The sequence below is a fragment of the Suncus etruscus genome, chromosome 15 (genome assembly GCF_024139225.1).
Source record: "Suncus etruscus isolate mSunEtr1 chromosome 15, mSunEtr1.pri.cur, whole genome shotgun sequence".
Lineage (NCBI taxonomy): Eukaryota > Metazoa > Chordata > Mammalia > Eulipotyphla > Soricidae > Suncus > Suncus etruscus.
Window position 1 is genome coordinate 56,351,594 of NC_064862.1, and position 27,332 is coordinate 56,378,925.

The following is a 27,332-nucleotide window of genomic DNA, read 5'->3' on the forward strand; positions in this document are numbered from 1 at the left end:
CCCTGCGTCTACACCCTGCTCAGTGTGTGTGTGTGTGTGTGTGTGTGTGTGTGTGTGTGTGTGTGTGTGTGTGTGTATGTGTGTGTAGGGTTCTAACCAGAGGCAGAGCAAGAAAATTCCAACTAAGGGGCATTTTATAAATAAAATACCTAACCTAAACTCCTTTGAAACTGACAAGGTCACCAAAAGGAAGGAGGTCTAAGACTAGAAGATTCCAAAATGACAATGACAGCTACATGCAATGTGGTGTCCTGAATGGGACTCTGGAATTAAACAACAAAACAAAACAAGCATCCTGAGAGCTCTCATTTAGAGGACCAGAGCAATAGCACAGAGCTTGCCTTGCACAACCCTAAGATTCCCCAAGCACAGAGATGGAGTAAGCCATAAGTCACTAGGTATAACCCAAAACAAAACAAACAAAAACCTATGCTATTATCTATCGTCCATCTATCCACCTATCCATCCATCCATCCATCCATCCATCCATCCATCCATCCATCCATCCATCTATCTATCTATCTATCATCTATCTAAGATAGTATTGTAATAATATCCAGAGACTATAGAGACAAGGGCCAGGAGGACCAATCCAAGAATCAATCTAGGAAGCTTGTCACAAAGAATAGGAGAGTACAGTTAAGGCAGTAAAGGGACCACTGTGACAATAATATGATCACTCTGGACAAGAACTGGGTACTGAAAAGAGGAAAAGTGATATGCAGGACACCCTTTCAATAACAATATTGCAAACATGGGGGGAAGAAGGAGGAGGAGGAGGAGGAGGACGAGGAGGTGGAGGAGGAGGAAGAACAAGTACAAAAAAAGAAAGAGAACAAGAAGATGATGATGATCTGCCGTAGAAGAAGAGAGAAGGATGAGGAGGATGAGAAGGAAGAAGAACAAGGAGAAGAGGAGGAGGAAAGAAGAAAGGAGGAGGAGGAGGAGAAAGAAGTACAAAGAAAGAAAAAGAAGATGATGATCTGCCGAAGAAGAAGAAGAGGAGGAGGAGGAGGAGAAGAAGAAGAAGAAGAAGAAGAAGAAGAAGAAGAAGAGAGAAGAGAGAAGGATGAGGAGGATGAGGAGAATGAGAAGGAAGAAGAAGAACAAGTACAGAGAAAGAGAATGAGAACAAGAACAAGAAGAAGAAAATGATGATCTGCCCCAGAGGCAGGCATAAAAAAGAGTAGATGGGAGGATGGGAGGGAAAATGGGGACATTGGTGGTGGTGGGAAATGTACACTGGTGAAGGGTGCTGGATTGTATGACTAAGATTCAATCATGAACAACTTTTCAACTGTGGATAATAACATCAACTGGATTATGAACAACCATGTGACCATGGTGTTTAAATAAAGTAATTATTTATTTATTACTAAATTTATTTATTACTAAATTAAATTTATTACTAAATTTATTAAATTATTACTAAATTTATTAAATTAAATTTATTACTAAATTATTTATTTATTTACTAACATCATGTACGAAGGTAAAATCCAAATGGATTAAAGACCTCGATATCAGACCCCAAACCATAAGATATATAGAACAACACATAGGCAAAACTCTCCAGGACATTGAGACTACAGGCATCTTCAAGGAGGAAACTGCACTCTCCAAGCAAGTGAAAGCAGAGATTAACAGATGGGAATATATTAAGTTGAGAAGCTTCTGCACCTCAAAGGAAATAGTGCCCAGGATACAAGAGCCACCCACTGAGTGGGAGAAACTATTCACCCAATACCCATCAGATAAGGGGCTAATCTCTAAAATATACAAGGCACTGACAGAAATTTACAAGAAAAAAACATCTAATCCCATCAAAAAATGGGGAGAAGAAATGAACAGACACTTTGACAAAGAAGAAATACAAATGGCCAAAAGACACATGAAGAAATGCTCCACATCACTAATCATCAGGGAGATGCAAATCAAAACAACAATGAGATACCACCTCACACCACAGAGAATGGCACACATCACAAAGAATGAGAACAAACAGTGCTGGCGGGGATGTGGAGAGAAAGGAACCCTTATCCACTGCTGGTGGGAATGCCGTCTAGTTCAACCTTTATGGAAAGCAATATGGAGATTCCTCCAAAAACTGGAAATCGAGCTCCCATACGATCCAGCTATACCACTCCTAGGAATATACCCTAAGAACACAAAAATACAATACAAAAATCCCTTCCTTACACCTATATTCATTGCAGCACTATTTACCATAGCAAGACTCTGGAAACAACCAAGATGCCCTTCAACAGACAATGGCTAAAGAAACTGTGGTACATATACACAATGGAATATTATGCAGCTGTCAGGAGAGATGAAGTCATGAAATTTTCCTATACATGGATGTACACAGAATCTATTATGCTGAGTGAAATAAGTCAGAGAGAGAGAAAAACGCAGAATGGTCTCACTCATCTATGGGTTTTAAGAAAAATGAAAGACATTCTTGCAATAATAAATTTCAAACACAAAAGAGCTGGAAGTTCCAGCTCACCTCAGGAAGCTCACCACAAAGAGTGATGAGTTTAGTTTGAGAAATAACTACATTTTGAACTGTCCTAATATTGAGAATGTATGAGGGAAATGCAGAGCCTTTTTAGAGTACAGGCAGGGTCGGGTGGGGAGGAGGGAGATTTGGGACATGGGTGATGGGAATGTTGCACTGGTGATGGGTGGTGTTCCTTTTATGACTGAAACCCAAACACAATCATGTATGTAATCAAGGTGTTTAAATAAAAAAAAAGAAAAAGAAAAGAAAAAATAGGTACCTTGGTGGGGATAGACCCCCACCACAAGACCTGCACCCCAGTGCTTTGAGCTGTCTCCCTGGCCTGACTTTTGCTCCTTTTTCTCTGCGGTTCTTACAGGAAAATGGTTGACAAGGAGAAAAACAAGCAGCCCCATCGCTGCCTTGAGTTTGGCTGCTGCTCGCAGTGCCTGAACTCCATCTCCCAGGTGGGCCCACCTCCCCTGCACAGTGTAAATGAATAATACAATTAGGTGGTGAAGATAGTAAAGGGGGAATGAAGGGGACCATGGAGGGGAGAAGAAATGGCACACAGGGTTGTTCCCTTGAAAGCAGATAGGCTTCTGAGCATTTCCTAGAGCCTGGTGGGCCTCCGCCAGTGTTCCTGGGGAGCAGCCCAGCTTATGAGGTTCCTTCTATAAGGGACCTAGCCAGCTGTGCAGAACAGTTGTCTAACCTCCAGGCGTGCCGGAGATCCAAGAACAGCCTTTCGGAGCTGCTGGGAGCTGTCAGCCTGTGGCAGAAGACGTTCAAAGTCATCGGGGGCAAGTTTGGGACCAGTGTTTTGTCCTACTTCAACTTCCTGCAGTGGCTGTGGAAGTTCAACGTTTTCTTCTTCATTGTGATCCTTGGCTTCCTCATCATCCCGCAGCTTACTGTGGCTGAGAAGAACAACCTTCCCTTCACAGGGCTTGAGTTTTTCACAGGGTCGGTAAGTCCTCGGGCCCCTTTACCACCACCACCTCGAACCCAAACCAGAACCTGCCAGTCACGAGGCAGGGGAACTGCCTCGCTCAGACTTCTGGGGTCCTAAGTGGTGGAGACAGCAGATGTTTAGAATGTCTGTTCCCAAAGGCATTTTGTACATGGCTGAGTTATGTTTTTCAGTCACATTTGAGCTGTCCAGAATGTTCTTTTCTGCATAGAAATAAATACTTCAGGGGCCGGGCGGTGGCGCTAAAGGTAAGGTGCCTGCCTTGCCTGCGCTAGCCTCGGACGGACCACGGTTCGATCCCCCGGCGTCCCATATGGTCCCCCAAGCCAGGAGCGACTTCTGAGCGCATAGCCAGGAGTAACCCCTGAGCGTCACCGGGTGTGGCCCAAAAACAAAAACAAAAACAAAAAAAAAAAAGAAATAAATACTTCAATGCAGACACATTCCTCTCCTTTTTTGTTTCTTTTCTTTTCTTTTTTAAAATTGCTTAGGCCTTTTTTTTTTTTTTTTTTTTTGGTTTTTGGGCCACACCCAGCGGTGCTCAGGAGTCACTCCTGGCTGTCTGCTCAGAAATAGCTCCTGGCAGACAAGGGGGACCCTATGGGACACCGGGATTTGAACCTACCACCTTTGGTCCTGGATCGGCTGCTTGCAAGGCAAACGCCGCTGTGCTATCTCTCCGGGCCCCTGCTTAGGGCTTTTTAAAAGTGCTTAGGGCTTACTTCTGACTCTATGCTCATGATCATCCCTAGTAGGACTTAGGGGGCTAAATGTACTACTAGGGATCAAACCTGGGCACTCAACTAGTTCTCCAGTCCTGTGCTGGAATGACTTGGAGTCACACATGTGCCTGGCTGGTGTTTCTTTAAAATGATGATTTTGGGGTTTTTTTGGGGGGGGGGGTTGTTTGTTTTAGGACTGGAGTGATAGTATGGAGGGTAGGACTCTTGTCTTGCCTGTGAGTGGCCTGGGTTCAATTCTCAGCATCCCATTTGGTCCTGAGTCTGACAGGATTGGTGGAGGCTCCCAAGCAGCAGAGCCTTGAGATCCATTTTTTTAGCATATATAGGACAGTGCTGGGGGATCAACTTTGCACCTCACATTTGCAATGCTGGAACTTGGCCATTGAAGTACCCCAAGACCTTTTATGACCCAAGCTTCTTTTTTGTTTGTTTGTTTGTTTGTTTGTTTGGGGCCACATCTGCAAGTTACTCCTGCTCAGCAGTTACTCCTGGCTCTTCACTCAGAGATCACTAAAGGAAGACTCAGGGGACTATATGGGATGCTGGGGATCAAACCTAGGTCAGCTGTGTGCAGGGCAAATGCCCTCCCCACTATGCTATCATTCTGGCCCTTGGTCCAAGCTTCTTGTGGCTGAAAGTGACCTGCTGTGCTGATCCAGGATCTCTTGTACTTTGCAGGGTTATTTTAATGACACTGTAATGTATTATGGCTTTTACACCAATTCCACAATTTATCATGGAAAAGGCCCATCCTACAACATGCAGCTGGCTTATCTCTTCACCATTGGAGGGTGTCTGGTGGTCTGCTTCTTCAGCCTGCTCCTCAGGTACCAGGCTGGGGCAGGAGGGTGATGAGGGGAGGTTACTTTCCAAAATCGCAGACTCAAAATGGTGCCATCTCTTATCATTTGAGGCAGAGAGGTGAGCCTGAGTTTTTAGGGGAAAATAGGGTCTTGTGAGGCTGGAGAGACAGAACAGTAGATAAGGCATTTTCCTTGTAATCAGCTGCTCTGGGTTTGATCCCCGACATCCCTTATGGTCCCCTGAGCACCACAGGGATTGATTCCTAGGTGCAGAGCCAAAAGTAATTCCTGGACATCACCTGGAGTGGCCCCAAAACCAAATAAATAAAAATCAACAAATAAATTTGAAAATGATACCAGGAACCTGAGCAATAGTGGTGGGCAGGGCATTTGCCTTGTACACCACCAACCCAGGTTTGATCCCTGGCATTTCGTATGGTCCCCTAAGCACGACTAGTAGTGATTCCTGAGATCAAAGCCAGGAGTAAGCCCTGAGCACTTGCTGGATGTGGCTCAGAAACCAAAACCAAAAAAAAATTTTTTAAGTAAACATTGAAGACTGAGAGATAGTACAGTGGGTAAGTGTTTTCTTTGCATGTATCTGACCTGGGTTTGTTTCCTGCCATCCCATATGGCCTGCAAGCATCACCAGAGTGATCCTTGAGTGCAGTCAGGAGTAAGCCCTGAGGATTACCAGGTGTGACTCAAAAATTAAATCAAATGGCCCGGAGAGATAGCACAGCGGCATTTGCCTTGCAAGCAGCCGATCCAGGACCAAAGGTGGTTGGTTCAAATCTCGATGTCCCATATGATCCCCCGTGCCTACCAGCAGCTATTTCTGAGCAGACAGCCAGGAGTAACCCCTGAGCACTACCGGGTGTGGCCCAAAAACCAAAAAAAAAAAAAAAAATTAAATCAAATAAAAATAATAAAATGAAGGGGCTGGGGGGGCCGGGAAGGTGGTGCTAGAGGTAAGGTGTCTGCCTTGCAAGCGCTAGCATAGGATGAACCGCGGTTCGATCCCCCGGCGTCCCATATGGTCCCCCCAAGTCAGGAGCGATTTCTGAGCATATAGCCAGGTTACTACCCCTGAACGTCACAGGGTGTGGCCCAAAAACCAAAAAAATAAAAGAAGGGGCTGAAGCCGTGGCACTAGAGGTAAGGTGTCTGCCTTGCATGCTCTAGCCTAGGACAGACGGTGGCTTGATTCTCCGGTGTCCTATATGATCCTCTCCAAGCCAGGAGCGATTTCTGAGTGTATAGCCAGGACTAACTCCTGAGCGTCAACAGGTGTGGCCCCAAAACAAAAACAAAAACAAATAATAAAAAGAAATTAGAGAAAAGTGTCTAGCCTCAAGTATGGGATCCAGTCCTGACCGCAGATGGAGGGACTCCTGTCGCTGCCAACTGACAGTTGTGGACGAGTAAAATATGGTGTGAGTGCTCAAAGGTTGCAGTAATATAAGGCCCTACCTTGGGGCTTCAACCACATGTCCTTGGCTTTGTGTCTTAAGAGGTTCTTTCTCTCAGTGCTGGTAAATTTTGGGAAAGGCAGCATCAGTTTTGCTGACATTTATTAAGATAAGTTCAGGGGCCGGCGAGGTGGCGCTAGAGGTAAGGTGTCTGCCTTGCAAGCGCTAGCCAAGGAAAGATCTCGGACCAGGTTTGATCCCCCGGCGTCCCATATGGTCCCCCCAAGCCTGGGGCAATTTCTGAGCCCTTAGCCAGGAGTAACCCCTGAGCATCAAATGGGTGTGGCCCAAAAAACCAAACAAACAAAAAAGACAACTTCAATATTCAGTCCTTCCTGGGTCCCCCTTTACTGAGTTGTCCTGGTGGCTACAAGACTCTAATAGCTGCCTTCCTACTAAAAGTGCTACTGGGGGCGGGTAGGTGGCGCTGGAGGTAAGGTGTCTGCCTTGCAAGCGCTAGCCAAGGAAAGATCCCGACCGCGGTTCGATCCCCCGGCGTCCCATATGGTCCCCCCAAGCCAGGGGCGATTTCTGAGCACATAGCCAGGAGTAACCCCTGAGCGTCAAACGGGTGTGGCCCAAAAACAAAACAAAACAAAACAAATAAAAGTGCTACTGGATTCCTGTTTTTTGTTTGTTTGTTTGTTTTTGTTTTTGCTGGATAATTACCACCATAGCCCAAGACATCCATCTTAATTCCTAGAACCTGTGACTGTTTCTTTATCTGAAAAATGGATTTTGCAGATGAAATTAAGGACCTTACCTGACACTGTGTGGGTGCTCTAGGTGTGATCACAGGAGTGTCTCCTGTAATTGGGAACTAGTTGGTAAAAAATTCAAAGAGTAAGAGGAAAATGCAACTTTGGAGGAAGGGGCTGCAAGCCAAGGAATACAGGCGACCTCTAGCGGAAATGTACAGTATAACCCCTAGAAGAGTGATTCCCAGAATGAGATACTGCTCCAGTGGTGCACTTCAAGAAGTGTTCACTTCAAGAAGATATATTTTTAGGGATAAGGGCACTGGAATAATTTTTCCCCCTGAGAATGAGGATATATGTCAAATAAAATTGGGTCTTCTCACCTAGAATTACCAGGATGAACTCAGCTATGCCAATACCTTGATATTAGACCTATTATCTGATTTCTGACCTCTAGCAAGATATTATATTTGTGGGGGTTTTGTTGTTGTTGTTGTTGTTTGTTTGTTTGTTTGGCCATATGCAGGGAATGCTTAAGGTTTATTCCTGGCTCTGCACTCAGAAATCACTCCTGACAGGCTCGGGGAGCATATGGGATACTGGGAATTGAACTGCATGCAAGGCAAACAAATTTCCTACTGTCTGTGCTAATGCTCTGGACCCACGTTTGTGTTATTTTAAGTTTATTTATTTTAATATTTGTGTATTTACATTTGCAATGTTATTACAGCAACAACACGAACTCAAACAACTCATCATAACTTGTGCCAAGGTTACTGTTATGACCCTCTACTCCCATCCTTCACTATATAGATGAGAGACATCAGGTTTAGGACAGCTGAAATTTTGCCTCGAATCTAGGATTTGTAAGCGTAGCTATGGGGTCTTGAGTCCACGTTCATAACTATGCTGTTGAGGCTGATTTCAGAAGGACTAGGGGCTAATGCCTCTATGTTTCCTTGCACTATGAAGGATAGAACTTGTCTTTGAACCCTGACTGCCTCCATGTTTTTGCTAATAACAGGGTATGTCTATTTCTGCCTTCTTTAGCATGGCTAAGTATTTCCGGAAAAACTTCATCAACCCCCACCTTTACTCCAGAGGCATTGCTAAACTGATTTTTTGCTGGGACTTCACTGTCACTCATGACAAAGCAGTAAAGCTCAAGCAGAAGAATCTTAGCACGGAGATAAGGGTAAGAAAAGCACGTCAGGCTGCATCTGCTCACGGCCAATCTTCCCTCCTTCAGTGAGGCTGTAACTTTTGTTAGTTTGTTTTTGTTTTTGTTTGGGGCCACACCCATCGGCACACGGGGGATACTCCTGGCAGAAATCACTCCTGGCAGGTTCAAGGGATCATATGGGATGTTGGGGATAGAACCCGGGTCCATCCTGGGTAGGTAGCGTGCAAAGCAAATGCCCTACCACCGTGCTATTGATCTAGCCCCTGTAAATTTTTTTAAGGTTATAATGAATCATGTGTCTATTGTCCAGGAGGTTGGTTTCTCCTCCACATTCAGAAAATAAAAACTATTCATAATGCTCTAGTGCCAGTGATGGTGTTGGAAAATGGGCAATTTCCCTGATAAAGGAATTTTGTCAGTACTGACATGTTTGGAAGTCAAGTTAGCTATTTTTTATGATGTGTTCTGTATAGATATTTCCTGGCTCCACAGGGCCAGGTTTACATTTTCCTCCAGCTTTCAGTCTTTATCCTTAGAGGACATAAGTCAATGTGTAGAAACTATGGAGTTTGTTTGTAAATTGACTGTAGAGGGGATGCATGGGACAGCTGTACAACACAGTGCAATCCCAAATGTCCAGTCCCAAACATCAGTCAAACTGAGCCTGAGAACCCTGATCTATAGGGCAAACTTTACTTTAAAAAAAAAAAAGTGGGGGCCTGCACGGTGGCGCTAGAGGTAAGGTGTCTGCCTTGCCAGCGCTAGCCTAGGACAAACCGCAGTTCAATCCCCCGGCGTCCCATATGGTCCCCCAAGCCAGGAGCGACTTCTGAGCACATAGCCAGGAGTAGCCCCTGAGCATCACCTGGTGTGGCCCAAAAACCAAAAAAAAAAAAAAAAAGGAAAAAAGAAGAGGTTAGGAACAAAGGAATTTGGCAAAGCTTTACAGCCTCAGTTCTATTGGTACTATTTCATTTAAGAGCATAGTTCCAATCTCCTCCTTTTTTTCTGATGCAAAACACCTCTGCAACATGCCTGGGCATTCTTATTCCCTTTAGGATGATGAGAGTCTCCCATAATCCACCATGAATGTCCTCTGCTCTCTTCTTTGATTGTGGATCTGGGGTGGATTTGGGTCTCTGGATCCCAAAATATTAGCTTGGGGTGTGGTCTTGCAAACAAAGGAGCAGGATCTTGCAAATACTTGGCCTTGCCCTGAATCCCCACATTGTCCTTGTTCCAGGAGAATCTGTCAGAAATCCGCCAGGAGAAAGTCAAGTTAACCCTCAGCCAGCAGCTCATTCGCTTGTCTGCTCACCTGGCAGCCTGGTTTGTGTCCACGGGAGTGGCCGGGGCTTGCTGTGTGGCCGTTTATTACCTGGCCGAGAACAACTTGGAGGTGAGCTATGGTCAGGAGGGAACACGGGGTAGAGCAGAGGTGCCCAGGTATAAAATGAAGTAAAGCTTGCTCCACAGTTTAGAAGCCAAAGCCAACTGCTTGGTATTAGCTGGAGAGTCACTAGAATAAGGATGAATTTGTGTGCCCATAAGTACCTAAAAACTCATAATTAGCATCTTGTTTTGTTTGTTTTGGGGACCACACCCAGCTATGCTCTGGACTTATTACTGGCTCTGTGCTCAGGGAGTACTCTTGGAGTGCTGCGAATCGAACCTGGATTGTTTACCAGAAGTGGCTCTTGAGCACAGAACCAGGAGTAAGCCCTGAGCATTGCTGAGTGTGGCTCAAAACTCCCTTCCCCTCCAAAAGAATAAAAGCTATGTGGATTCTCCTGGGGGAAATCTTTATGTTGGGATGGAGTGTTTTTGGAGCCATACCTGGCTTACTCTTAGCTCTGTGCTCAGGTATCACTTCTGGTGGGCTTTAGGAACCACATGCAATACTGGGAGTTGAAACCCAGGTTGATCACGTGCAAGGCAAGGGCTTTCTCTGCTGTTCTATCACTTGGCCCTCGTGGAGATTTTCTAAGAGATGTCGAAAGGGATCTGGGGTGCTGACTCTCTGTCTCTGTTGCCTACAGTTTCTGCAGAATCACAGGGACCCCGGGGCAGTACTGTTACTGCCCTTTGTGGTCTCCTGCATCAACCTGGCTGTGCCACGCTTCTACTCCATGTTCCGGCTGGTGGAGCACTACGAGATGCCAAGGCATGAGGTCTATAGCCTCCTGATTAGGTGAGTGGGTCTGAGTCACCTGCAGCAAGGAAACTATGGATCGAGAGGGCCTTTTCAGAAAGTGCTTGCTACCCCCTTTCTCAGATAAACATTCTGAGTTGGCTGTAGTATTATTCTGAAGAAAAAAGCCTTCATTTCAAGCTCCCCAGTAGAGGCATCTCCTCTGCCAGGAGTTAGAAACAATCAAGAATTTTTTTTTATTTTTAATTATGAGAACAAAGATGCAAAGAAAGAAGACAAGGTAAAGTTACAGTGGAAGGACAATCACCCATAACATAATTCTCAGAAGAAGTCCCCTTGCTGATATCTTAACTTTGAACTTTCAAAGAACATTAAGATAAATAAAACAGAATCCATGTACAATTACTTTGTCCCTCAAGTCCCCAGATTGTAACACATTATAATATTTCTTAACAGCACACAAGGCAATCTAAAGCCATAAAACGTATGTAACTCCTTAAACATTAGAGGCATAGTATTTTTTACATTTCTATGTACATGCATATTAGCTTAAGTTAACCTCAAATTTTAAGTGGTTTTTTTTTTTTTTGGATTAGAGTCAAAGGAGCACAGTAAAAACGGTGTTAGAGTGGCAATTGTTGTTTGCATAGGCCCACCAAAATATGAGAGGCATGGAAAGGAATAACCTTGGCCTAAATACAAAGCGACCCTATCCCTGAAGTTTCCTGGCATAAGACCAACTCTAGGCTCCAGGCAAGATAGATTGTCCAATCCAAGACATTGTCCGTTGTGCCAACACACTTTTCACACAGAATCAAGAATTTTTATAAACTTCTGATCCATATGGATGCACCTATGTGTAATCACATTTGCCATTTCTTTTTTGGGCAGAAAACATCAGGCAATTCTTGAGGAACCAGGTGATGCTAAGGTGGGGTTTTTTTGCATGCAAAACATTAGGTCTCTGAGCTCTCTCCTCAACCACCCCCACTATTTTAACTATTTTTAGGTGTTTGATTTATGGTATTCAGCAATTAAGAGTATTTATTGATGAGGTCAGAGAGATAGCACAGTGGGCAGGGTGTTAGCCCTGCATGTGGCTAACACAGGTTTGATCCCCGGCATCCTTGAGCCTGCTAGGATTGATTTCTGAGTGCAGAGCCAGGAGTAACCCTTGAGCTCTACTGGGTGTGCCCCCCCCTCCAAAAAATATTTATGATATGTATCAAAGAGGGTTTATTTGAGTGATATGGGGACCTGGGAGGGGTGCATCACTCCTGGCAGTACTGGAGAGACCATGCAATGCCAGGGATCAAGCCCAGGGCTTCCATGTGCAAAAAGTACCTGCCAGTGCTCTGAGCTTGCTCAGAGGGGCTGGGTTTGACTCACCTGAAAGTATTGAGACCCAAAGAGCCGAAAACAGTTGTGCTAAGGCCTTTTCCAAGAGGGAAACACTGGCCTGTGCATCATGGAAATGTCACAAGTGATGACTCACAGCTCGTTTGTCAGAACTATTCTTTTTTTTTTCTTGTATGTCTAAAACCCAACTATGAATAACTTTGTAAATAATGGCTCTTTTTTTTCTTCTTTTTTTATTTTTTTTATTTAAACACCTTGGTTACAAACATGATTGTGGTTGGGTTTCAGTCGTATAAGAAGACACCCCCCATCACCAGTGCAACATTCCCATCACTAATGACCCAAATATCCCTCCTCCCCTCCCCGCCCCCACCTGTACTCTAGACAGGCTTTCTATTTCCCTCATATATTCTCATTGTTAGGATAGTTTGCAATGTAGTTATTTCTCTAACTAAACTCATCACTCTTTGTGGTGAGGTTCATGAGGTCAGCTGTAACGTCCAGCCCTCTCCTCTTTTGTCTCTGAAAATTGTTGAGACATGTCTTTTGTTTTTCTTAAAACCCATAGATGAGTGAGACTGTTCTCCACCTTTGTCTTTCTGTCTGACTTATTTCACTCAGCATAATAGATTCCATGTATATCCATGTATAGGAAAAATTCTGTCAGAACTATTCTAATCCTGGCCTCATTCCAACCATGGGAGAAGGGTAGGAAGTTCAGTTGTACCAGGTGCCCAGAGAAAATATTGGTAGACAGCACTCACAGTTATCACAGAAGGAATGGCTGCTCTTCTCTCTTCTATTGTTTAGGAACATCCTCCTGAAAATCTCAATTATTGGTATTCTCTGTTACTATTGGCTCAATGTGGTGGCTCTGTCTGACCAGAAGGTAAGATTTACCTGCTTCTTTACCTTCACTTTGGTTCCTTTTCTTTTTTGTTGTTGTTAATGTTTGTTTTGTTTTATTTGGGTCACACCTGGCAATGCTCAGGAATTGGTACTGGTTTTGCACTTGAGGATCACTCCTGGTAGTACTTAGGGGACCCTATGGGATGCCAAGGATCAAATGTAGGTGGGCCACATGCAAGGAAAGCATCCCACCCACTTTTCTCTCTCTCTGACCCCACACTTTCTTAACCTTTGCCCACCAGAGAGCAAGTAAATTTCTCAACTTCCTCTGAGTTTTTTTTTCCATGGAATAAGGCCTATATAATTTTGTTCTTCTGTTCATTTATCAATCATTCTTCCAAACACCCATCTATCCACCATTCCATCCATTCATCTTAACACAACTCCATTCATCTATGTATCCATTCATTTTTTCATTCATCCATCTACCTACTCACACACCCACCCATCCACCTTCTCATCCGTACACCCACCCACCCATCTATTCACCCATCCATCCATCCTTGGGAATGTGTACCCAAGCTTTCCCTCTCCTTCTTTAGCCAATCTAAAAACTGATCCCCTCAGCACAAAGTCTTGACTTCCTGCTAAGAATACTAACCAACAGTATCTGATTCAACCTTCCAGTTTGTGGTAGCCTGTTAAAACCTTTGGGTCATTTTGTTTTTGTTTGGTTTTGGTGCTAAAACTGGCAGTGCTCAGGGCTCTGAGCTCAGTGCTCAATGTTCCTGGCTCTGCACTCAGGAATCACTCCTGATGGTACACAGGGAATCATTTGAGAGTCCAGGGATCAAACCTGGGGCATCTGGGTGCAAGGCAAAAAGAGTCCTATAACTCTAGCCCCACAAGGCCTTTTGTTAATTATGCAGGTTTTACCTGACTCTTCCTAAGATCCAGAGGTAAAAAAGAATAAAAGCATGACTAGCCATTGATACCTCCAGGTCTCTTAAAGAAGCCCATTAGTCCTGGTAGAAAAAAGGGACCCCCATGACGAGTTGAAAGATGTCAGGAACAGCAGAAGGGCATTTGTCTTGCACATGGCCAAACTGGGACGAACCCCAGGTTAGATTCCCAGCATCCCATATAGTCCCAGCCTTCCAGGAGCGATTTCTGAATGTAGGGCCAGGAGTAACCCCTGAGCACTGCTGGGTGAGGCTCAAAAATCACCAAAAAAAAAGAAAGAAAAGAAAAGAAAAGAAAGAAAGAAAGGAAGGAAGGAAGGAAGGAAGGAAGGAAGGAAGGAAGGAAGGAAGGAAGGAAGGAAGGAAGGAAGGAAGGAAGGAAGGAAGAAGAAAGAAAGAAAGAAAGAAAGAAAGAAAGAAAGAAAGAAAGAAAGAAAGAAAGAAAGAAAGAAAGAAAGAAAGAAAGAAAGAAAGAAAGAAAGAAAGAAAGAAAGAAAGAAAGAAAGAAAGAAAGAAAGAGGGCCGGGCGGTGGCGCTAAAGGTAAGGTGCGCCTGCCTTGCTTGCGCTAGCCTTGGACGGACCGCGGTTCGATCCCCCGGTGTCCCATATGGTCCCCCAAGCCAGGAGCAACTTCTGAGCGCATAGCCAGGAGTAACCCCTGAGCGTTACCGGGTGTGGCCCAAAAACCAAAAAAAAAAAAAAAAGAAAGAAAGAAAGAAAGAAAGAAAGAAAGAAAGAAAGAAAGAAAGAAAGAAAGAAAGAAAGAAAGAAAGAAAGAAAGAAAGAAAGAAAAGAAAGAAAGAAAGAAAAGGGCCCAGAGAGATAGCACAGCGGTGTTTGCCTTGCAAGCAGCTGATCCAGGACCAAAGGTGGTTGGTTCGAATCCCGGTGTCCCACATGGTCCCCCGTGCCTGCCAGGAGCTATTTCTGAGCATATAGCCAGGAGTAACCCCTGAGCACCGCCGGGTGTGACCCAAAAACCAAAAAAGAAAGAAAGAAAGAAAGAAAGAAAGAAAGAAAGAAAGAAAGAAAGAAAGAAAGAAAGAAAGAAAGAAAGAAAGAAAGAAAGAAAGAAAGAAAGAAAGAAAGAAAGAAAGAAAGAAAGAAAGAAGAAAGAAAGAGAAGAAAGAAAGAAAGAAAGAAAGAAAGAAGAGAAAGAAAATGAATGAAAGAAAGAAAGAAAGAAGAAAGAAAGAAAGAAAGAAAGAAAGAAAGAAAGAAAGAAAGAAAGAAAGAAAGAAAGAAAGAAAGAAAGAAAGAAAGAAAGAAAGAAAGAAAGAAAGAAAGAAAGAAGATGTCAAGAAGAGAAAGAGAGAAGGGAAAGTGTGGATCTTTGCAAACCTTAGTGGAGAAAGAAGGAACATAGAAAGCTGGGGCATATCCTGGAATATCCTTGAAAGTAAAATCAGTCTGACAGTCCATTTCTGTACAGAGATGCCACATCCCACTCAGGAGGAGCACACACCAAAGTGTAGTGCTCTCCTGAAAAGGAATTATTTGCCAAAAAGGCCCGCTTAGAGCAGTCAAAATCACTTGACCCTTTGCGTGGATGGTTTGGCAATAATTCTAAAATGTGGCTGTAACTCTCTCTCTCTCTTTATTTTTAACCATTATTAGAAATCAGGCCTTAGTAAATTCTTTCTAAGGACAGTACTAATCCCGCCTAAAGTCTCCCACCTAACAGCTCCCTGTAATTTTTCCTACTCTGGCGCCAAGAAACAGATTTTTCCATATACTTAGCTCAAAACAAAGTAATTTTCACTTTTCCCCCGAAACTCTGAAACATTCCTCACTCTTCAACTTCCCTGATAATTACAAGCTGTCCTTTCACCTTCAGTATCAGCTCTTTTAAATGCTAATTTAAGCCAAAGTCCTTCATTCTTCTCCCGGCCTCTTTGACGTCTAGAATTTGCACCTTTTTTCCCTGCCTTTAAAAGTCAGCCAGCTCAAAAAATAAATTTGTCTCCGTTTCGTTCCTTGTAAACGCGAGTCCCCATGCAATCTGCGTGGTTTCATTCATTTTTACAATATATTTTCCGTCATTCGCCATTCCGCGTGCCCACCTTTTCCCCGTGGAATTTTTCCCGAACTCCACGAAGAACTTGTTTGCAGGTGCTGAAGACTGCAAACAAAATTTGGCTCACAGCACAGAGAGAATCTGTTTTTCTAGGTCCCCAAGGACTCAGTCAATCTGAACCCCAACCAGGCCCTTATCAGAACAGCATGTCAGCATGTCAGGGTAGAAACAGTGGTCCTTTCCCAGACCTTGACTCTTGTGCCCTTGCAGTGCTGGGAAACCCTCATTGGCCAGGAAATCTACCGGCTCCTTCTGATGGACTTTGTGTTCTCTATCATTGATTCTCTGCTAGGAGAGTTTCTCAGGCGGTAAGTATTTTCTGGTTCGTGAGGGGAAAAAAAAGATGCTTAAGAAACCATGAACACCAGGACCGACCTTAGTTCAATTCCCAGCGTCCAATCTGGTCCCCCAAGCCACGAGCAATTTCTGAGTGCATAGCCAGGAGTAACCCCTGAGTGTCAGAGAGTGTGGCCCAAAAATAAAAAAAAAATTAAATAAATAAAAGAGAAATCATGAGACAACAGCAGTAGGCATTTGCCTTGCAAGCTGCCAACCCAGGATGGATGCAGGTTTGTATCCCATATAGTTCCCCAAGCCTGTTAGGAGTGATTTGTGAGTGCAGAGCTAGTAGTAACCCCTGAGCACTATCAGGTGTGGCCCAAGAGAACTAAAAAGAAAAGAAAAGAAACCAAGAGTAGTTAAAACAAGAGAATAGGAGAAATAACTTAAACAATTAAAGTAACAAATGTTATGGGGTCTGAGTGACAGTGACTATGAAAGGTATTTACCTCTCACAGGGCTGACCTGAGTTAAAAAAAAAAACACCCTGGCATCTCCTATGGAGTAAGATCTGAGTGCAGAACTAGAAATAACCCTTTAGCTTCTCCAGGTATGACCCACAAACAAATAAAAACTAACAAATATTCTGGAATATTTTTCTTTGGGGGTGGATGGACCACACCCAGTGGCACTTGGGTTACTCCTGGCTCTGCACTCAGAAATTGCTTCTGGTAGGCTTGGGAGACCATATGGGATGCCAGGGATCAAACCCAGGCTGTTCCTGGATCAGCCATGTGCAAGGCAAATGCCCTACTATTGTGCTATCACTCTAGTCCCAAAATTTGGGGGGTTTTTTTTTGGGGGGAGGGGTGGTTTTGGATGATTCCTGGCTGTGCTCTGGCTCTGTGCTTAGGGATCACTCCTGGAAGTTCTCAGGGGGACTATTATGTGGTGCCAGGGATTTAATCTGGGTCATCTGTGTGCAAGGCAAATGCTTTAACCCCTGTATCAAATTTCTGGTCCTCTAAATTTCTTTGAACCATATTAGCAGCATCTCCTATTATTATTGTTTTAGTTTTTGGGCCACACCTAGAGGCACACAATGACTACTCCTGGCTCTGCACTCACACATTACTCTTGTCACACTCTGGAGATCATATGGGATGCTGAGGACTGAACTCGGGTCAGCTGCATGCAAGGCAAATGCCCTACCCTCTGTGCTATCACTCTGGCAACAGCATTTCCTTTTGAAGACATTTTGCTCATTTTATTTCTGTGAATTCATTTCTTCCAAACCAGCTTGCTTGGACTTGACATTGTCTAAAGTTTGTGACAGGGTTAGTTCCCTTGATTGATGGTTGTCCCTGTGACAAGTGAATGAGAATAATCTGGTTCCTGTTATCTTTCTCCAGGATCATTGGGACTCACTTTGTGAGTTTGGGCTCACAGGAGTTTGACATCGCCAGGAATGTCCTGGAGCTCATCTATGCACAGACACTGGTGTGGTGAGTTTTGAGGGACTTCTCCAAATTCCCTGTGATGGGGTTTGACAAGTTCCTGAATCTGTGGTGTTCAGCAGTACCCTGGTTGATTGAAAATGTGAACTTAGTGTCTGAGAACTGTGAGCTTAAGTCTTGGGCTATTGTTTTGCTTTCAGCCAACTTTTGGATAATGCCAGACCAAATAATATGAAAAAGAAAGGAGGGCTGGAGAAATGGTACAGTGTGGGGTGTTTGCCCTGTATGCAATTAACCTGGGTTCAATCCCTGGCACCCTCCCTGGTTCCCTGAGCCCCATTAGGAATGATCCCTGAGTGTAGAATCTTCCTGAGCACTGCTGGAAACTAGAAACCAAACCAAAACGAACACAAACCCCTGAGTTCTCCTGGAACTATGGGATCTGGGCTTCTCTGATGTCTTCATTCCACCTTACTCACTTACATAAAGGCCAAACATGATCATATTGGGGGGGGTGTCTCAGGGTTCCTTATTGGGGTTTGGGGAGATCCCTTGGCCCTCACTTCCCCTTTCTTCCACCAGTGGTCCTCAAACTATGGCCCGTGGGCCACATATTGTATTTGTATCTGTTTTGTTTCTTCATTGCAAAATAAGATATATGCAGTGTGCATAAGAATTCGTTCATAAGTTTTGTTTTTACTATAGTCAGACCCTCCAATGGTCTGAGGGACAGTGAACTGGCCCCCTGTTTAAAAAGTTTGAGGACCCCTGCTCCACACCTTCCACATCTGGGTCTCCTGTGATCTCTGACACCCATTTTCTCCCCTACAGGACCGGAACCTTCTTCTGTCCTTTACTACCCTTTATCCAAATGATCACTCTTTTCATCATGTTTTACGTCAAAAATGTGAGTCTTGGGTCAGAAAATAGTACAGCAGGGAGAGTGTTTGTTTGTATTTGGTCAACCCTAGTCTGATCTTGGTCATCCCATAAGGGATCCCTGAGCACTGCTTAGGAGTGCAGAGCCAGGAGTTATCTCTAAGCATGACTGAATATGGTCCCCCCAAAAAACAAAAACAAAATATTTTAAATATTTTTAAATTAAAAAAAAAGTGAGGGGCTGGAGAGAAAGCATGGGGGTAAGGTGTTTGCCTTGCATGCAGAAGGATGGTGGTTCGAATCCTGACATCCCATATGGTCCCCCAAGCCTGCCAGGAGCGATTTCTGAGCGTGGAGCCAGGAGTAGCCTCTGAGCGCCACCGGGTGTGACCCAAAAAACAAAACCAAAACAAAAGAAAAGAAAAGTGAGTCTCCTGGCTGTTGTTGTCAATTCTTTTTATACTCTATCCCATGACCCAGAAGTGGTCAGAGTTGGGACTGAGCAGAGGCCAGAAGCCAGGGACTGGCCACTCACAGAGGTCCCCACACTGTCTCTGACAGGTTAGCCTGATGATGAACTTCCCACCACCCAGCAGAGCCTGGCGGGCCTCGCAAATGATGACGGTCTTCATCTTCCTACTCTTCTTCCCATCCTTCACTGGAGTCCTCTGTACCTTGGCCATCACTGTCTGGAGGTACCATATGGCCAGGGCAGGGCTCAGGGGAGGAGAGGTGTTGAATCACATATTAATTATTGAGTCCTGGATTGAGGTGAATGATGGTGAAATGGAAGGTGAGGCCTTTCTCCTCCAGCCTGGACCACACACCTGCAATCCACCTCCAGCCTGAGGGTTCAGGATAGCCTCGAGGAAATGATCCACAGGCAGTCAGGTTTCAGGAGCCATGAAACTTTATTGATAATATACCCTAGCCACCAAGGCTAACCTTTTAAGCAACTCTCATCAGCTGCCCTGACATCTCAATCTGTTTCTGCCATGTCTCCTCCTGCTTCTCTCCGAATCTCCTGCTGAATCCTTTTTCTGCCACTGAGGCAATCCTTTTGTTACCTACCAAAAACCCCTCCCAGAAATGGGCTGGTCTGGGGCCGGGCGGTGGCGCTGGAGGTAAGGTGCCTGCCTTGCCTGCGCTAGCCTAGGACGGACCGCGGTTCGATCCCCCGGCGTCCCATATGGTCCCCCAAGAAGCCAGGAGCAACTTCTGAGCACATAGCCAGGAGTAACCCCTGAGCGTCACAGGGTGTGGCCCAAAAACCAAAAAAAAAAAAAAAAAAAAGAAAAAAAAAAAGAAATGGGCTGGTCTTACCATCTGGTAAGGTTACACAGAAAGATGGGGATGGGGTGACAGAGAGGTACATGTCGCCTCTCACCTCAAAACTCAACTCCAGGGGCCAGAGAGATATCATGGAGGTAAGGCATTTGCCTTGCATGCAGAAGGAAGATGGTTCAAATCTTGGCATCCCATCTGGTCCCCTGAGCCTGCCAGGCGTGATTTCTGAGCATAGAGCCAGGAGTAACTCCTGAGCAGTGCCGGGTGTGACCCAAAAAACAAAAAAGTTCAACTCCAGGGGCCAGGAAAGTGCCTGGCAGAAGAACAGATGTCTTGTATGTGTTAGGTGCCCTGACAAATAAGCAATGCCCGTCACACTGAAGGGCTGAATCCTTGGGTCATCGCTGTTCCCAGCTCCTCTGACCCCCAGGTTTTTTCTCTCCTCACATTGGTGTGAGGACCTTCCTTTTTTTGTTTTGATTTGTTTCTCTTTTTGTTTGTCTTTGGGCCACGTCTGGTGATGCTCAGGGCTGACTACTGGCTCTGCACTCACAGAGTACACCTGGAAATGCTCAAGGGACCATATGGGATCCTGAGGATTGAACTTGGGTTGGCTGTGTGCAAGGCAAGCACCCTACCCACTATGCTATTGCTCAGGCTCCTCAGACATTCCTTTGATTTGACAGTTTCTCTTCCTGGTTCCTGGTGGTCCCCAGGTGCTGTGGGTTTGCATTCTCTTTTCGGCATCTTCTCAGGGTGACCAGCCTTTGTGTATGAATAAATAAGGAGTAAATAAAGGGGCTGCTCTATCATAAGGAAAAGGTAATGGTCTCACCCATTGGTGCTCAGGGAATTGCCCAATGCATATATAGGATTGTGGATGGAACCTCTGGGGTTCCCTATTCAAGCATATGGCTCAGACCTGGGTACCATGTTTCAAGTTCAGAAACTTACTGTTGTAGGGACTGGAGAAAAAGTGCCACATGTAGGATGCTTGCCTTGTATACACCTGACTCAGGTTCTATCCCTGGCATCCCATAGTGTCCCCCAAGCACCAACAGGAGTGATTCCTGAGGGCAGAGCCAGGAGTAATCCCTGAGCATTGCTGGGTGTGGCCCAAAACCAAAACCAAAACCAAGAAAGTTGCTGCTCTATAGGAATCAGTGGCCAAGTTCTCAAGATTGCTCTGTTCTTAGTGTTTCCGTTTCCTTCCCCTGGGGCCTTTCTTTGCTTTCTTTGGCTTCTTGGTGCCCTCTAGCTTTTGCTTCTTTCTGGGTTTTTTTTGTTTTGGTTTTTTTGTTTTGTTTTGTTTTTGTTTTTGTTTTTGTTTTTGTTTTTGTTTTTGTTTTTAGATAACTGGGTTCCACTGTCCAGTTCTTAGTTCATGTCTCGAGATCCAAAGACAGAGAAACAGAGAGGAGGGGAGGGGGAGAATGGGAGAGAGGGAGAGAGGAGAGAGGGAAAGAGGGAGAGAGGGAAAGAGGGAGAGAGGGAGAGAGGAGAGAGAAAAAGAGGGAGAGAGGGAGAGAGGAGAGAGGGAAAGAGGGAGAGAGGGAGAGAGGAGAGAGGGAAAGAGGGAGAGAGGGAGAGAGGAGAAGAGGGAGAGAGGAGGGAGGGAGAGAGGAGGGAGGGAAAGAGGGAGAGAGGGAGAGAGGGGAGAGGGAGAGAGGAGAGAGGGAGAGAGGAGAGAGGGAGAGAGGAGGGAGGAGGGAAGAGGGAGAGAGGAGAGAGGGAGAGGGAGAGGGAGAAAGAGAGAGGAGAGAGGGAGAGGGAGAGGGAGGGGGAGGGAGGGAGGGAGGGAGAGAGAGAGAGAGAGAGAGAGAGAGAGAGAGAGAGAGAGAGAGAGAGAGAGAGAGAAACAGCTGGGCTTTGCCCCTTTCCCAGTCAGGAGAACATGCAGTCCACTGCCCACTCTGGGGTTTCAATTCCAACCAGCTACCCTATGAGAGAGCTGATTTGGAGCACACAGGGTACCAAGGGCATGTTTCCACTTGGGTTGTGAGCAATATGGCTCCCCTTGGAGCTGGGCACATAGTGCAATCAACACTGGCTGCTTCCAGAGTTCCGGAGGGATGTGCCAATGCTGGGCTCCCAGTAGGCCTGTCTCCTGCTGAGTGAGGTTTTGGGGTGCTTGTCTTGGCAGGTTGAAGCCTTCAGCTGGCTGTGGCCCCTTCCAAGGCCTGCCCTCCATCATCCACTCCATCTATAGCTGGATCGACACCCTGAGCACCAGGCCAAGCTACCTGTGGGTGGTCTGGATCTACCGCAACCTCATCGGCAGTGTGCATTTCTTCTTTATTCTCACCCTCATCGTGCTGTAAGTGTGTGGGAAGCTGGGGGGCATCACCATGTGAGATACCAACAGTCCTTAGGAGGTTTGGGCGACAGCAGAGGGCCATAGTGGAGCTGAGTCCTCTGGAAATCTCTGATTTTGTCCTGGAATTGAGTCTATTTTTTTTTTCTTGGCATTCGAGCCACATCTAGCAGTGCTTGGGGGTTACTCCTGACTCTGCATTCAGGAATCACTTCTAGTGGTACTCAGGGGACCTTTTGTGGTTCCGGGGATCAAACTGGGGTTGGATATGTGCAGCACAAGTGCCCTTCTTGCTGTACTATCTCTTAGACCCCAGGATAAAATTTTTTTTGTTTGTTTTTAGTTTTGGGGGGCACACCCAGCAGTGTTCAGGCATTACTCCTGGCTCTGCACTCAGAAATTACTTTTGGTAGAGGCTGGAGAGGTAGCACAGCGGTAGGGCATTTGCCTTGCAAGCAGCCAACCCAGTACCAACGTTTGTTCGAATCTCGGCATCCCATATGGTCCCCTGTGCCTGCCAGGAGTGATTTCTGAGCACAGAGCCAGGAGTAACCCCTAAGCACCACTGGGTATGGCCCCCCAAAAAATTACTTTTTGGGAGGCTCAGGGGACCATATAGCATGCCAGGGATTGAACCCAGGTTGGCTGCATACAAGGCAAATGCCCTCCCCACTGAGCTATTACTCTGGCCTTCCAACCCAACAACAACCTTTGAGGAACATCAGGGAGTCCGAAGTCTACCTGCCAGTCACTGTCCCTGTTCCTTTGCGGTGTCTGCGGGAGCCTGCAGGTGTGGGCTTCTGTCCCAGGCACCTTCCTGGTCTCTTCCAGAATCATCACCTATCTGTACTGGCAGATCACTGAGGGAAGGAAGGTCATGATCCGGCTGCTCCATGAACAGATTGTCAATGTGAGTCCTGTCTGGCCACTGCCATCTTCTCCCCTTAAAGTCCAGTTCAGTGAGTTTTTTCTTTGCAAAGGCTACTCTCAACTTGGTGCTCTAGGGCTGGAGCGGTGGCGCAAGTGGTAGGGCTATTATCTTGCACTCGGCTAATGTAGAACGAACCGCAGTTTGACCCCCCCAGCGACCCATATGGTCCCCCAAGCCAGGGGTGATTTCTGAGTGCATAGCCAGGAGTACCCCCTAAGTGTCATTGGGTGTGGTGCCAAAAACAAAACAAAAAACAAACAAAAACAACAACAAAAACAACTTGTGGTCAAGAGTCATTCCTGCAGGTGCTCAGGGACCCTGCCTTGGCTAAAGAACAAACTGTGGGCTCTTACATGCAGAGCAGGTTCCAGCCCTTTGAGCTGTCTCTGTTGTGCTAAACACAGCAAGAACAACAATAAATTTTAGGAGGCTAGAGAAATACATTGGGTAAGACACTTTCCTACATAGGTTCAATTCTCTGTTTCTTTTGGTCCCACCACCTCCTAGAAGTGATCCCTGAGCATAGAACTAGGAGTAAGTTCTGAGAACTGCTGGGTGTGGCCCAAAATGCCAAATAACAGATTTTTGTAATAGAAAGGGGTTACTTCTAGCTCTATGCTCAGAGATTGCTCCTGGCAGGCTTCGGGGACCATATGGGATGCCTGGATTCGAACCACCGTCCTTCTGCATGCAAGGCAAATGCCCTACCTTCGTGCTATCTCTCTGGCCCCTCAAACCATTTTTTAGCATTTTATATATATATATATATATATATATATATATATATATATATATATATATATATATATATATATAAGATTTTTTTGTTTGGTTTTGGTTTTGGTTTTGGGCCACACCTAGTGGCGTTCAGGAGTTACTCCTGGTTCTGTGCACAGAAATCGCTCCTGGCATGCTCCGGAATGCTGGGAATTGAACCCAGGTCTGTCCTGGGTTGGCCACGTGCAAGGTAAATGACCTAACACTGTGCTATCTCTCTGGCTTTCTTTCTTTCTTTTCTTCTTCCTTCCTTCCTTCCTTCCTTCCTTCCTTCCTTCCTTCCTTCCTTCCTTCCTTCCTTCCTTCCTTCCTTCCTTCCTTCCTTCCTTCCTTCTGTTTTCTTTCTCTCCTTCCTTCCTTCATTCTTTCTTTCTTTCTCTTCTTCCTTCATTCTTTCTTTCTCTCTCCTTCCTTCTCTCTCCTTCCTTCTCTCTCCTTCCTTCTCTCTTTTTCCTTCTTTCTCTTCTTTCTTTCTTTCTTTCTTTCTTTCTTTCTTTCTTTCTTTCTTTCTTTCTTTCTTTCTATTTCTCTTTCTTTCTATTTCTTTCTTTCTTTCTATTTCTTTCTCTTTCTTTCTTTCTTTCTTTCTTTCATTTCTTTCTTTCTTTCTCTTTCTTTCTTTCTTTCCTTTCTTTCTCTCTCCCTTCCTTCCTTCTTTTTCTTTCTTTCTTTCTTTCTTTCTATTTCTTTCTTTCTTTCTTTCTATTTCTTTCTCTTTCTTTCTTTCTTTCTTTCTTTCTTTCTTTCTTTCTTTCTTTCTTTCTTTCTCTCTCCCTTCCTTCCTTCCTTCCTTCCTTTCTTTCTTTCTTTCTTTCTTTTTCTTTCTTTCTTTCTTTCTTTCTTTCTTTCTTTCTTTCTTTCTTTCTTTCTTTCTTTCTTTCTTTCTTTCTTTCTTTCTTTCCTTCTTTCCTTTCTTTCTCTCTCCCTTCCTTCTCTTTCTTTCTCTCTCCCTTCCTTCTCTTTCTTTCTTTCTTTCTTTCTTTCTTTCTTTCTTTCTTTCTTTCTTTCTTTCTTTCTTTCTTTCTTTCTTTCTTTCTTTCTTTCTTTCTTTCTTTCTTTCTTTCTTTCTTTCTTCTTTCTTTCTTTCCACCCACCCCAGGTGTCTGGAACACCCCTTAAAGTGATTTTCAGCCAACCTGGCTGGTAGTTCAATTAGGTCCAGGTTCTAAGGTGTTGGGGATCATCCAAGCCACCCTGGCAATGGTTGGGGGACCATGTTCAAGGCAAGAGCAACATTTTTGGAGGAGTACACCCAGTGGTACTCAGGAGTTACTCTGGCACTCAGAAATTTACTCCTGGAGGTTCTAGGGGAACCAAATGGGATGCTAGAGATTGAACGCAGTCAGCCCTTAAAAAGGCAAACTCCCTATCCACTGTGCTATTGGTCCAGTTCAGCAAGAGCAGCTCTTCTCCCCTGTCCTCCCCTCCTTTAAATATATATTTTTGGGTACATTGTCATGTGATTTGGGATTCACCTTCTCCATCATTGCATCAATAATTGCTTCTCAATAAGACTCTTTCTAGGCTTAGAATCGCTTGAATATCACTTTTTTTTTTGTACACATCTGGACGTGATCAGGGCTTACCCCTGACTCTATGCTGATGGGGTTGGGGGAACATATGGGATGCTGAGGATTGAGTCTAGATTGGCGGCCTCGTTGTACTATCATTCTGGCCTCCTTTTTGCTTTGATTTTTGTTTGTTTTGTTTTGCTTTTGAGCCACCCCCATGGCACTCAGGAGTTACTCCTGGTTCTGCACTCAGAAATTATTCCTGGCAGGCTCAGGGACCATATGGGATGTTGGGGATAGAACCCAGATTGATCATATGCAAAGCAAACACCCTCCCTACTGTTCTATTGCTCTCACCCCTATTTTTCTGCTTCTTAAGTCTCTGTCCTATCTTCTGATAAGCTCTTTACATTCATGATCTCATATAGGTACTGACCCTCACCCTCATTGATCCCTGCTGAGTGCTTCTGTTTTCCTTCTTGGCAGGAGGGCAAAGACAAGCTGTTCCTGATTGAAAAGTTGACCAAGTTGCAAGATGCAGAGAAGAGAGCTGACCCCAGCTTGGGTCAGATGAAGAGGAGAGATGTGAAGGTGAGGCCTGGTTCTGCCACCCTGAAGTGCTATGACCCAGACTTACCTCTGTGGGTCCAGTGCCACTAACGATGCATGTGGTCCAGACAACATCCCTTTCTTTCAGTCCCTGCTTAGCTAATACTCTCTATTTATTCCATACTGGCCATGCCTGGCCTTTCTAGAGCTACTAGGGTTACCATACAAAGCCTTGTAAATATCAAGAACCCCATCTTACCTGTCTATTCCACTGACCCACATTGTCCTGAGATCTCTGTCCACATTAGTAATGCTTCTGTGTCTGTTCTTCTAGATCTTTCTTCCTCAGTATCTGAAAAGATCCAGTTCTTGCCAAACTGCGATTTTGATTTATTAGTAGGCACATACTATCATAACTACCCCTCCACAATTTAATCTTGAATGTCATTTAGTTGGACATGGAAAATGGAAACTTCTGGTCAGAGTTTCATAATTAGACATGAGCGTTGTTTTCATTTCAGTTTTTGTTCTTAATGCTAAAACCTGCATAATGAAGCACTTATGTTGTGATCATTATAGATTTCATAGGACAATCACAGGATCATGTTGAGATATATCCTATAACTCCCTCCCTCTCTTCCTTCCTTCCTTCCTTCCTTCCTTCCTTCCTTCCTTCCTTCCTTCCTTCCTTCCTTCCTTCCTTCCTTCCTTCCTTCCTTCCTTCCTTCCTTCCTTCCTTCCTTCCTTCCTTCCTTCCTTCCTTTTCTGTTTTGGAGCCACACGTGGTGGTGCTCAGGGGTTATTCCTAGTTCTATGCTTAGAAATCACTCCTGGCAAGCTCAGGGACCATATGGGATACTGGGGATTAACTCTGGTTGGCCACATGCAAGGCAAACACACTACCTACTGTGCTCTGGCTCTTGGGTCTTTCTTTCATAACAGTGCTTGTGGATTGACAGCCCACATCTCCTTCCCCACCCTATCTTCTTTTTATTTTGTAGCCACAGAGTCCTCAACATGTGGAGGAACACACTGATGCTCATGGTGAGTACTCCGGGTGTGGAGAGGAGCTTTCCTCAGAGTGGGTTATCATCTCACAGTTCAGTTATTTATTCAATTGGTTTTCTTTCTTTCTTTCTTTCTTTCTTTCTTTCTTTCTTTCTTTCTTTCTTTCTTTCTTTCTTTCTTTCTTTCTTTTCTTTCTTTCTTTCTTTCTTTCTTTCTTTCTTTCTTTCTTTCTTTCTTCTTTCTTTCTTTTTCTTTCTCTCTTTCTCTCTTTCTCTCTTCTTTCTTCTTTCTTTCTTTCTTTCTTTCTTTCTTTCTTTCTTTCTTTCTTTCTTTCTTTCTTTCTTTCTTTCTTTCTTTCTTTCTTCTTTCTCTTTCTCTCTCTTTCTCTCTTCTTTCTTTCTTTCTTTCTTTCTTTCTTTCTTTCTTTCTTTCTTTCTTTCTTTCTTTCTTTCTTTCTTTCTTTCTTTCTTTCTTTCTTTCTTTCTTTCTTTCTCTCTCTCTCTCTCTTTATTTATTTCTTTCTTTTTTTTTTTTTTTGGTTTTCTTTTGTTTGGTTTTGGTTTTG

General features: G+C 44.6%; 1 protein-coding gene across 1 annotated transcript in view; it reads left to right on the forward strand.

Moving 5' to 3' along the window:
* TMC5 (transmembrane channel like 5) overlaps positions 1-25,870 on the forward strand; it is a 28,886-nt gene extending 3,016 nt beyond the window's left edge. The window contains exons 4-17 of the mRNA XM_049788113.1: positions 2,883-2,970; positions 3,225-3,473; positions 4,898-5,046; positions 8,243-8,387; positions 9,619-9,774; positions 10,415-10,566; positions 12,697-12,775; positions 15,986-16,083; positions 17,467-17,559; positions 18,343-18,418; positions 18,952-19,085; positions 21,821-21,994; positions 22,823-22,901; positions 25,697-25,870. Coding sequence (XP_049644070.1) covers positions 2,883-2,970; positions 3,225-3,473; positions 4,898-5,046; positions 8,243-8,387; positions 9,619-9,774; positions 10,415-10,566; positions 12,697-12,775; positions 15,986-16,083; positions 17,467-17,559; positions 18,343-18,418; positions 18,952-19,085; positions 21,821-21,994; positions 22,823-22,901; positions 25,697-25,870 — 1,846 coding nt within the window. The remainder of the gene's footprint in view (positions 1-2,882; positions 2,971-3,224; positions 3,474-4,897; positions 5,047-8,242; positions 8,388-9,618; positions 9,775-10,414; positions 10,567-12,696; positions 12,776-15,985; positions 16,084-17,466; positions 17,560-18,342; positions 18,419-18,951; positions 19,086-21,820; positions 21,995-22,822; positions 22,902-25,696) is intronic.
* The last annotated feature ends 1,462 nt before the right edge of the window (positions 25,871-27,332 follow it).